This window comes from Rhinopithecus roxellana, chromosome 8 (genome assembly GCF_007565055.1).
Source record: "Rhinopithecus roxellana isolate Shanxi Qingling chromosome 8, ASM756505v1, whole genome shotgun sequence".
NCBI classification, from domain to species: Eukaryota; Metazoa; Chordata; class Mammalia; order Primates; family Cercopithecidae; genus Rhinopithecus; species Rhinopithecus roxellana.
The window spans coordinates 758,356-770,119 of record NC_044556.1 but is presented as its reverse complement, the minus strand read 5'-3'; the positions used below and the strand labels follow the sequence as shown (position 1 = coordinate 770,119).

Here is an 11,764-nt window from a genome sequence, read left to right as displayed (position 1 = left end):
AACCAAGAGGATATGCGTACAAGGGCAGAGTCAGAGAGTTGTGGATGGAGCTGCCCAGCCTGCAGGTGGGGTGCAGAACCGGGGAGACGGGGAAAAGAGAGAGAGATCTCAGCCTTAGGTGGCTGCCTGGCGTGTTTTTTCCCATGCAGAGCGCCTGGCTGTTCAGCCAGCCCAGGTGCCCGTTGCAGCTTAGAGGTCAGCGGTCCTCAACTGAATGTGATTCTGGCCCCCAGGAGACACTTGGTCATGTCCAGAGATACTTCAGTTGTCAGGACTTGTGGGGAGGGGGGGGGGATTTTCCTACTAGCATCTAAGGGATTAAGGTAAAGGACGCCGCTAAATGGCAGACAATGCACAGGACAGCTCCCACTACAAAGAATGATCCAGTCCCAAATGTCATGAGTGCTGAGATTGAGAAACCCTGTGCTAGGTGTATTTTGTCTCCACTGTTGTGTCCTTGGTAATCTGGTTGTAAGAGGTAGGATGGAGCTGGATGCATCCCAGTGCTGTGAGATGTTTGCTCTGCACCTGTGTGTGAGCCATCCGCAGTGATACCAGAGTAGGTAGAATTCTGTCCACCTGTCAGAGGAGACGGGGTACCCCAGCCTGGAGAACCGTGGCTGCTCCAGCAAGCAGGAGGCAGGATGTTGGACTGTAGGGGTGAGGCAGGAGCTTGAGCAGAGGGGGAAGGTTGGATCAGACTCTTGGTTGGATCAGACTCTTGGTTGGATCAGACACTGTGTTGTGTCATTGCCAGGAATACTAAGGTCCCTGCTAGGGCTGGAGACCATGAGTCTAGAATGGAGTCAGTGAGTGACAGCTGGTACAGAACAATACAAACAAATGAACTCTGAAGACCAATATCATCATCAGTCAATGACAATGACTTACAAGGTGGACTCTCACAGTTCTCTGGTTACTCCTGTTTTTCACTTGCAGAGAGGAGCCTCAGAGCTGCAAAGTCCTTTCTCCAAAGACACACAGTGAGAGCTGGAGTTTCCACCCTGGGTCTGATGCCTTCACAACTTGAAAGCATTTCAGAAAATTCTCTCTGGAAGCCAGAGTGGAGTGCATGCAGAGGAGAGGAGATGAGGAGGAGGATGGGGCGGCGGCCCGGGAGAGGGGATGGAGAGGAGCAGAGCAAATGGAGAAGTGCTTAGTAGGAGAGAGGATGCCCAGCAATGGGAGGGATGGGGAAGGAAGGTGGCTGATGCTGGGGGATGGTTTCTGAGTAGGACGGCTGCGTGGTCAGAAGACTTTCCTTCCATGTCATAGGGTGGTCTTTTCATGTGGGATACGTCATCCTCACTCCAGTAAAGTTCCTCACTGTCCGGGTGATTCTGTGTTCTCCAAGCGCCATGATGACTCCCCCCTGCATGGCGGGAGTCGGGGGGCTACTTGGGGACAGTGTCCTAGTGAGACTACTATGGGCTGTAATGATGGACGGGCCCATCCAGAACCAAGGATTTCAGAAACTCTTGTAGCAATGTCACTTACATTATTCATAAAAATATTTCTGTTTTATTTTATGGTAGAATTCAGGTGCAGAGGTTTCAGTCTGTGATATTTCCAGTTTGTGGCTTTTGATTAACATTGGTTTGTCCAAGATCCTTGTCTTATTTCATTTGTTTATCCCCTTTCTTTCACTGTTTCCATTTTTTTCTAACAGGCATTTTCACATACTTAATATGCTCTTTTTGATTTGTATATGTTCTTGTAAGACACATTGCTTTCTATCTGCACATATTTTTATGTGACTATTTTAAAATGGTAAATTAATGGATTTAATTTTATTAAAGAAGTTTTAAGTTTATAGAAATATTGATCGGAAAGTATAGAGAGTTCTTAAGTATGCCTCACCCCTGCATGTGGGGCCTCACCCCTGCATGTGGGGTCGTCTCTCCTATGACATCCTGCATTCCTGTAGCACCTATGTTACAACTGATGAGCCAATTTTGACTTATTACTATTATTATTATTATTATTATTATTATTATTATTATTATTGAGATGGAGTCTTGCTCTATAGCCCAGGCTGGAATGCAGTGGAAAGATCTCTGCTCACTGCAAGCTCCGCCTCCCGGGTTCACGCCATTCTCCTGCCTCAGCCTCCTGAGTAGCTGGGATTACAGGCGCCCGCCACCTTGCCCGGCTAATTTTTTGTATTTTTAGTAGAGATGGGGTTTCACTGTGTTAGCCAGGATGGTCTCGATCTCTTGACCTCATGATCCGCCCACCTCGGCCTCCCAAAGTGCTGGGATTACAGGGGTGAGCCACCACGCCCAGCCAACACACTATTATTAACCAAGTTTTACAGTAGTCTTTCCTATTGTTCATGTCTTGCATTCCGGTAGCACCTGTGTTCCAACTGATGAACCAATATTGATGCATTATTATTAACTAAATTCCATAGTTTACGTAAGGTTAGACTCTTCACATTGTGTATATAGATTTTGACAAATGACATAGATTCATTGTTACTATATCATTCAGAATAGTTTCATGTACATATTTTATGTACATATGTACATATTTTAATGTGACCACGTAGAATTATCCTAGAGAGTTCATCCTATTTTTTGTTTAATTCACTCAATACTATTTAAAAGGTTCACTTATATTATTATGTGTGCATCTAACTCCTGCCAAAAGCTCTATATCCTTTTGTCTCTATATCCGTTGTTTGCCTCTGTATACTTTTACCTGCCTTCTCCCCAACTAGGGACAAGTAGGCTTATCCAACACTCCTACTAAGATAACTGCTGCAGAGAACATTCTCTTACATGTCCCCCTATGAACAGGTTTCAGAAGTCAAGATAGATACACAGTACCAAGTTTGCTGACATACGGAGCATGAATACCATTAAAATTTTTAATTTCCACCAATCTACATGCCCACTAATAGTGCAAAAGTATTTTATTATTATTATTATTATTATTATTATTATTATTATTATTTGATACAGAGTCTCCCTCTCTCACCAGCGGACTGGACTGCTGTGGCGCGATCTCGACTCACTGCAGCCTCCACCTCCTGGGTTCGAGCAATTCTCTTGCCTCAGCCTCTAGAGTAGCTGGAATTACAGACGTGCACCACCACGGCTAGTTTTTGTATTTTTGGTGGAGATGGGATTTTGCTATGTTGGCCAGGCTGGTGTCAAACTCGTGGCCTCATGTGATCCTCATACCTCAACCTCTCAAAGTGCTGGGATTATAAACATCAGTCACTGTGCCCAGCCCATAGTGCATAAGTATTTCTTTCTCCTCATAGCCCAACCAACACTGGACATTTTATAATTTTGGGAACTGTGGGGGCATACAGTGAAATTCCACTGCTGTTTTTCATTGTCCCCTTTCCTCCATTATTTTCTTTTTTTCTTTCCTTTTGTTTTCTTTTTTTGGGAGGGCGGGGGAGTGGGCTTCCTTTCATTTGTCTGAGTAACTCCTGTGCATCATTTTCTCACATCTTTTGCTCATTTTTGCATTAAGGTACCTACTTCTTCTTGATATAACCGGTTTCTTGTTTGTTCTAGATATTATTCCCTTGTCAGTTTTTAAGAAATTCCCCACACTACATGGATGTACTCCTGTTGGTTTTAGACAATGCAAATATCTTTTCCCCATTTCCCATCTGCCTGTTAACCTCATCCTGGAAATCCTTTGTTGAATGGAAATCCTCAATGTTGGTTTTTTTCATGTTTTAAAAAATCATCTTAATGTTTGTGCTTTTGAAATTTTGTTTAGGAAGTCTTTCCTCAAGTCTATATCACAAAGTTATTCTCCTATACTTTCTTCTATTAAATTTATACTTTGATATTTGGCATTTATTTTTCTAATCCAGCTGGATTCCTCCTTTGTGCTGTTAGGCAGAAATTCAGATTTACTTTGCTTCATAAAAAGAGCAGTTTTCTCACTACAATGAGTGAACAATCTACTTTTTCCTCTTGATTTGTGACAGTACATTTATCCTGTACTATATTAGGTTTTGAATAATGCAGGAATATTTTGAGATTTCCAGTAAACTTACTTAGATCTGTGTCTGTTCCACGTTTCATAATTTTAAAAATGACTATGTCTCTATTGTGTGTCTCAGCATGTGGGAGGGAACAGCTCTTCTCTTGATTCCATTTTTATAATATTAGTATGGTTTTGTGCTAACATTTATGTATGTATATATTTATTTGAGACAGAGTCTTACTCTGTTACCCAAGCTGGAGTGCAGTGGCGCCATCTCCACTGACTGCAACCTTCACCTCTTGGGTTCAAGCGATTCTCCTGCCTCAGCCTCCCGAGTAGCTGGGATTACAGGCGCCCAACACAACACCCAACTAATTTTTGTATTTTCGGTAGAGACTGGCTGTCCTCATGTTGGCCAGGCTGGTCTCAAACTCCTGGCCTCAAGCAATCCATCCTCCTCAACCTCCCAAAGTGCTGGGATTACAGGCATAGGCCTCCGTGCCAGCCTGACATTTATTTTTCTGAAGGAATTTTCAAATAGTTTCATCAAATGTATGGTTGATTGACTGGAACAGTAAACACAATTGTATTGAGGTTATAATTTGAGGATGAATTGACATCATTAGCACATCAAGCCATCCCACCGAAGACTGTAAACTGCTCCCCATATCTTCAGATAATCTTCTACATGTGTTTAGTATGGATTTAACATTTTTCTCTTTGAAGTTATGGGATGTTTCGGGTTAATTCCTAGATATTTCATAGTAGAATTTTTCAAAGTATGACATGAGGACCTCTGCAAGATGGTCCCTGAAGTCTTTATTTTTCTAATTATATGTAAGAAGATCTTTTCATCATATGCCTCAACTAAGACATCATATTGCCACAGACTGAATGAAGAAGCAAATGTGAGCCTCAAGCTGTTTCCCACCAAGCGGGGACATACAACGTTTTTGCTAAAATGTCAAACAAGGCTACTCTTCTCACAAAATGCTTTTTCTTAATGTGGTTATTTGCCTGAAAATGTTACTATATTTGTAAGAGTTAAAGAAAGAGGAAAGAAACAGGAAACATGGCTTGGCAGTTAAAGACAGGTTTACTTTAGATAAAACCTGAGACGGGCTTCTGGCCAATTTCAGTCAGGAGTTTTCTCTTACAAACTAACAGTATGTATTGGTTTTAGGGTGAGGGGCTTATTACAAGCTTGGAATGTTTCTGTGTGGGGGAGAAGTTTTATGGTGGGGTTGGAATGTCTCTGGGAGGGAGGGAGGTTATCTTGGGGCTACATCTTTCTGACCAGGTGGGGGTTATCTTGAGGCTGGCATCTTCCCAGTCAGAGGAAGCTTATCTCGGGGCTAGCATGTCTCTGGTTGGGGAGGATTTTGGAATATTTCTGGCTGGAGATATCTGTGGTTTATGGCCGTGCTGACCTTAGCCATTAGCCTGACACTCTTTGGATTTAGGTGGATTGTATTGAGGTGAATTTTAGAATGAGGGGCTTGTCCAAGATAGTGATGCTCCTGCTTGGTCAATATTAGCATGCAATAGGTTCATTATTGCTCTTTTAAGTGTACTAATAACTAATATGCTAAATGATTTTCAATTTTCATTTCCAATATGGTAAAAAATTATAGTTCTAAACCACATAAACAAAAGCCCTTTAGAGTACTCAGTAGTTTTGGGGTGTAAAGGAATCCTGAGACATGTTTCTTTATGTTTCTTGCTATATTTTGTGCATTTGAAATTGTGCTTAGGAAGTCTTTCCTCATGCCTAGATTATGAAGTTATTATCCTACACTTTATTCTATTAAATGTAAAAATAATGGCAAAGACTGCAATTACTTTTGCACCAACCTAATAGTTTGTGTTGCTATTGGGAATGTTCTTTTTCTCTGTACTCAACTTCTATTTCTTGAATGCTTGTTACTGGTATGATACTAGGAGGATCACCAGGATTTTTGCCAGCTGACCTTGCCTTCTGTATCACTGGGCTCTGTTATTGTTCTAATAGATGATGTCATCCTTCTTTTATCTTTTCTAGGTAGATGATCTCCTCGCTTCCCTTCCAGTCCTTGGATGCTTTGTTTCTTTTTCTCGCCTTATAGCATCACTCATGACTTTCAGCTCCATGTTAAAGAACAGCAGAGATAGTGAGTATCCTTTGCTTTTCCTTGATCCTGAGGTAATGCATCAAAAAGTTTCTTCATTTAGTGTAGTATTTGCTAATTTTGTGCTATATATTCTATATCTAGCTAAGAAAGTCTCCTTGAATTCTGTGTTGTGAAGTGTTCTTTAAAAATCATAAATAGGAGTAGAGTTTAAGAAAATATATTTATATCTTGATTGAAATAATCATTATTTTTCTTTTTTAATAAATTCCTATGATAAATCATATGATAGGTTTTCTGATATTAGCCGTTCTTGTCATTTATGAAATAAACTTATACCACTTTGTTACGGTAAACCATTTTTAATACACCACTAAATTTGACTAGGTTATGGTTTTATTCTGGAATTTAATATCTGCATGGATAGATGAAGCAGGCCTGTAACTCTTTTTCTTTTTTTTTTTTTTTTTTTTTTTTTTTTTTTGAGATGGAGTTTCACTCTTGCTGCCCAGGCTGGAGTGCAATGGCACAATCTCAGCTCACCGCAACCTCCGCCTCCCGGGTTGAAGTGATTCTCCTGCTTCAGCCTGCTGAGTAGCTGGGATTACAGGCATGTGCCACCACGCCTGGCTAATTGTGTTTTTTAGTACAGATGGGATTTCTCCATGTTGTTCAGGCTGGTCGCTAACTCCCGACCTCAGGTGATCCACCCACCTTGACCTCCCAAAGTGCTGGGATTACAGGCGTGAGCCACCACACCTGGCTAATTGTCTCTTTTTTCAGAAAATATTCTTACCTGATTTTAGGCCAAGATTGCATTAACGTGATGAGATGTGCTGGTCAGATTTCTTAACACTTCTCTGCTTTTGAAGTACATGTATAAGATACTAATCATTTCTTAACAGTTTAATAATAATTACTACACTTTAATAAAACCCACTGAGGCAAAGATTTTAGAGAGAGACAATCTTTGACTACCATTTCAATTTCTTTAAAGCTTATTTGAGCATACGAGGTCCCCATTTTTCTTGAACCAGTTTTAGAATTTTATATTTTTCTAAGTATTTGATCATTTCATCTACAATGCAAATATATTATTTTTTAAAACTTTTTATTAATTTAAACATATTCATTGTCTCTGTAATTATTTACCATTTTTAATTTTGGGTTTTGTTATTGGCACCTTCTCCTTATTTCCCTATATGGTCTCAATCTTTTCTAATGCTTGATTTTGGTTTTATTAAGCATGAACTTTTCTTGAGGAACTTTCTTGATAAATCTATTTGGTGCTGTATATTTCCCTCAAAGTACTATTTTAGGTTAAAATGTTGACACTCAATATTTGAATAATTACTTAATTCTAAAGATTTCTTAATTTTCATAATTTACTGTTGAACCCAAAGATTATTCAATTATATAGTTAGCTTCCAAACATAGTGAGATTTGAAAAGCTATTTCTTCTCTATTAATTTTTACTGTTAATGCATTATAATCTATATAACATTTATACTTTGGAATTAAATACTTTTTTATATGTTAATGAAATGTCAGTTTTTATAAAAGTATGTGCTTGAAAAAATATTTATTCTCTGTTTGGTGAAGGGTCTAATATATAATAGCTAATGTCTGAATATTATTAATTGTATTATAATTAATAATTAATAAATTACATTTCTGAACTCTGTTAAACTTTCTAACTATAGTATCTATCTATTGGTCATTGATTTAGTTATTTATGTCTATCTCACTGAAGTTGTATTATTTATTACTTAATATTCCAGGATATATAGTAATGTAGACTTATTATATTAATGCTGGTGGCTACAATGTTCTTTTAAATGCTATAAATATTATTCTCTGTCCTTTAGTGTGTGTGATTTAAACATTTTAGCATGCATCAAGAAACTAAACAATTTTCTTCTTAGCCGAAATAACCAGATTGCACTCTTAAAAAACAATTAGTTGGGCATGGTGGCTCGTGCCTATAATCCCAGCACTTTGGGAGAATGAGATAAGAAGATCACTTGAGGCCAGGAGTTTGAGACTAGTTTGGGCAAGAATGTGAGATCCTGTTTCTATGGGAAAAAAAAATTTAATTAGACAGGTGAGGTGACACACACCTGTAGTCCCAGCTATTTAGGAGGCTGAGGCAGAGGATTGCTTGAGCCCAGGAGTTCCAGGATGCAGTGAATCATGATCCTACTCTAACCTGGTGGACAGAGCAAGACCTGTCTCTAAATAATTAGTAATTAGATCAATAATAATGCTTTGATATTACTCATATCTAATCATTCATTTATACTATAATCAAAATGTTCTCTATTGCCTTAAAAATACTTACAGCTGGTTATGTAAATCAATATTCAACTAGTCCCCTATGTTGCATCCCAGTTTGTTATGTCCTCAAATCTCTCCTTTGGATGAGGCTTTATCCATGAGGGCAGACAAATTGTTCTATGGAATTACCCACCTTACGAATTTTTCTGAAAGCTTCCTCACAGTGTCATTTAGCTTATTCCTCCATCTTCTGTACAATGATTATTCTTTTTGACTAGTGGGCATCTTTTCAATCTAGTACCTGCAGGCTTTTAATATTATCCCATTACTTAGTGAAGGTTTCATTTCACACCGGTACAAGATGTCCAAGGCTTTCTTCCATGTCCAGACCACAGATCTGCCGTGTCTCAAGGAACTCTGGTTCCCTGGAGTGGTATATGGTATTAGAGACATTGTGATCACTGTTCCCTTAAATTCCACCTTTTATTATTATTAAGATTGCAACCTCAGCTTTCATTTGGTGCATATTTGTCTGACAGGTATGTATCCAGCCTTTTCTTTTCAAATTTTCTGTTCATTTTTTTAGAATAGTAAATGTACCATTTGAAATAGGATGGCATAAACAAGTACCAATAAAACAGTATTAAAATAAATGTAAATAGGTTAAATAAACAATTAAAAGACAAATATTCCCAGGGAAAAAGAATTTAAACCTCAAGATCAAAATACATGTCTTCTAGAACTGGCACACATTATCAAGAGAATCTGACCTTGATCATCTATGCCTGTCTCTAATGGCTCCAAGTATCGAACCTTTTCTCTATGTTAGTCAGTGTTAATAGAAACCCAATTAGTATCCAAAATCTGACTTGATCATCTAATATATTGATCTCATTTGATCTTTGTCATATTGCCGAATGTTAAAAACTATTATTATTTATTCCATTTTACAGATGAGGAATGTGAGACGCAGAGAATTCCGCCAGTTGTTGAATAGCATAGAGCTGTTGAGTTGTCACTTGGTCTGTGCTAGAGTCTATGTTTTAACCACTGTCACTTAATTTTGTTTCTGATCTCACCAGATACAGTATCCATGCCTGGTCAGAACTACAGCACCATGTCTGAATTTATCATCTTTGGCTTCTCAGCCTTCCCCCAGCAGCTCCTGCCTGTCTTGTTCCTGCTGTACCTCCTGATGTTCCTGTTCACATTGCTGGGCAACCTTCTCATCATGGCCACAATCTGGTTTGAATGCAGACTCCACACACCCATGTACCTCTTCTTGTGTGCCCTCTCCATCTCTGAAATTCTGTTCACTGTTGCCATCACCCCTCGCATGCTAGCTGATCTGCTCTCCACCCATCGTTCCATCACCTTGTGTCTTGTGCCAACCAAATGTTCTTCTCCTTCATGTTCGGCTTCACTCACTCCTTCCTTCTCATGGTCATGGGCTATGATCGTTACGTGGCCATCTGCCACCCACTGCGTTACAACGTGCTCATGAGCCCCCGTGACTGTGCCCGTCTTGTGGCCTGGACCTGGGCTGGTGGCTCAGTCATGGGGATGATGGTGACAATGATAGTTTTTCACCTCACTTTCTGTGGGTCTAACAGTGATCCACCATTTTTTCTGTCATGTACTTTCCCTCTTGAAGTTGACCTGTGGGAACAAGACATCATCTGTCATCATGGGTGTGATGCTGGTGTGTGTCACAGCCCTGATAGGCTGTTTATTCCTCATCATCCTCTCCTATGTCTTCATTGTGGCTGCCATCTTGAGGATTCCCTCTGCTGAGGGCCGGCACAAGACTTTCTCCACGTGTGTATCCCACCTCACTGTGGTGGTCACGCACTATAGTTTTGCCTCCCTTATCTACCTCAAGCCCAAGGGTCTCCATTCTATGTACAGTGATGCCTTGATGGCCACCACCTATACTGTCTTCACCCCCTTCCTTAGCCCAATCATTTTCAGCCTAAGGAACAAGGAGCTGAAGAATGCCATAAATAAAAACTTTTACAGAAAATTCTGTACTCTAAGCTCCTGAGCACCAGTTTGGTGGTGATAAAATATAACCGAAGGGCTGAGGATAATGATGTGTATTTCCATAGAGCTGTTCTAAGGGTTCAGGTGTGTGAAAATATGTGTTTGATACATACTAGCTATTGTTTTCCCTTCCCTTTTTGCGTAGGCTCATGTGATCATAATCTCTTGTTTATGAGCCATTGTGATTATCTTTATCCCATTATCTGTGCCTAGTAATGTATTTTCTGTCCATGGACAGGTAGGCATCATCACGTGGATGTGTCTGGGCACTTGTGAACATAGTTCTTCTTGAATGGACAGGCAAAAAAGATTTTATTTTCCCCTAGTGTAAGAAAAAGCAAGAATAACATGATAGTCGTAATGCCAGCCAGCTTTTTCCACGTATTGGCACTCTGTCCAGTGTTTTATAAATATTATCCTTTTAATTAGAAGAAATGTACAAAGGAAAATAAACTATTTGCTCAGATAAACTGGTTTCTTATTTAAAGTTCCTCACTGTCTTTGGGAGAGATATACCCTAAGTTTGTGTATGGATAATAGTATGTTGAGTTGAGTGAAGGATGTCAGAATGCAAAAGTGTAGAGAGGGCAAGGAGAGAGAGAGAGAGAGAGAGAGAGAGATACAGAGACAGAGACAGAAGAAAGAAAGAGAGATACAGAGACAGAAGAAAGAGCGAAAGACAGAGAGAGAGAGGGAGAGAGAGAAAGCAGGTGTCAAGTAAAAAGGGAGTCCTTTAGATATTTTTATCTGTACAGGAAATGTAATAACTAAGAATATAGGGCAAAATAGAAAAAAGGAGGCTGGTAATAGGGCTTTAATATGTCCGAATAATAGGGCTGTAATATATCCTAATAAGATAGCCACGTGTATCTTCCAAGCATTTTTGACACAGTTGCTCCGCAATCTCAATGGGTCATTCTAGGATATGTACTCCCTTGCCTCCAATGGATGCATCAGTTTTCTGGTTTTCTGGTTCTGGCCATTGGTTCCACCAGCTGAGGAATGAATATTATTTTTACAGTGTGACTGCTCTTCTAATGCTACTCATAGTGTCCTCACCTGTGCTTCCTGCTGGTGCTGGAATGTGAAGGTCAACACTGAAAGAGATTTCATTCTAGAAAAGCAGAGATGATGGCCTTAAAAAGTCAAAAGCTGACATGGTTGGGAGAATTTTTATCCTATGTTTATGCTATAAAATTCCTAACAAAAGCAAACTATCCTTTGCCTTATCCTACATGCTCTGGACAACACTTGCATGTGTGCTTATCATCAATGAAGCACCATGGCAACCAGTGAGAGACCCTCTGGGAATATGGTCACAGATGATGAAGTGACACAGTTGATGATGGAAATGGCATTAAATGAGTCCTATAAAACTG

At 39.6% G+C, this 11,764-nt stretch overlaps 1 protein-coding gene across 1 annotated transcript; it reads left to right on the top strand.

Annotated features, from left to right (window-relative positions):
* Positions 1-9,435: 9,435 nt before the first annotated feature.
* LOC104661010 (olfactory receptor 10H4) lies at positions 9,436-10,386 on the top strand. The gene is given in 3 exon segments (XM_010361506.2): positions 9,436-9,715; positions 9,718-9,953; positions 9,955-10,386. Coding segments are annotated over 3 exon segments (948 nt in total).
* Positions 10,387-11,764: the final 1,378 nt, after the last annotated feature.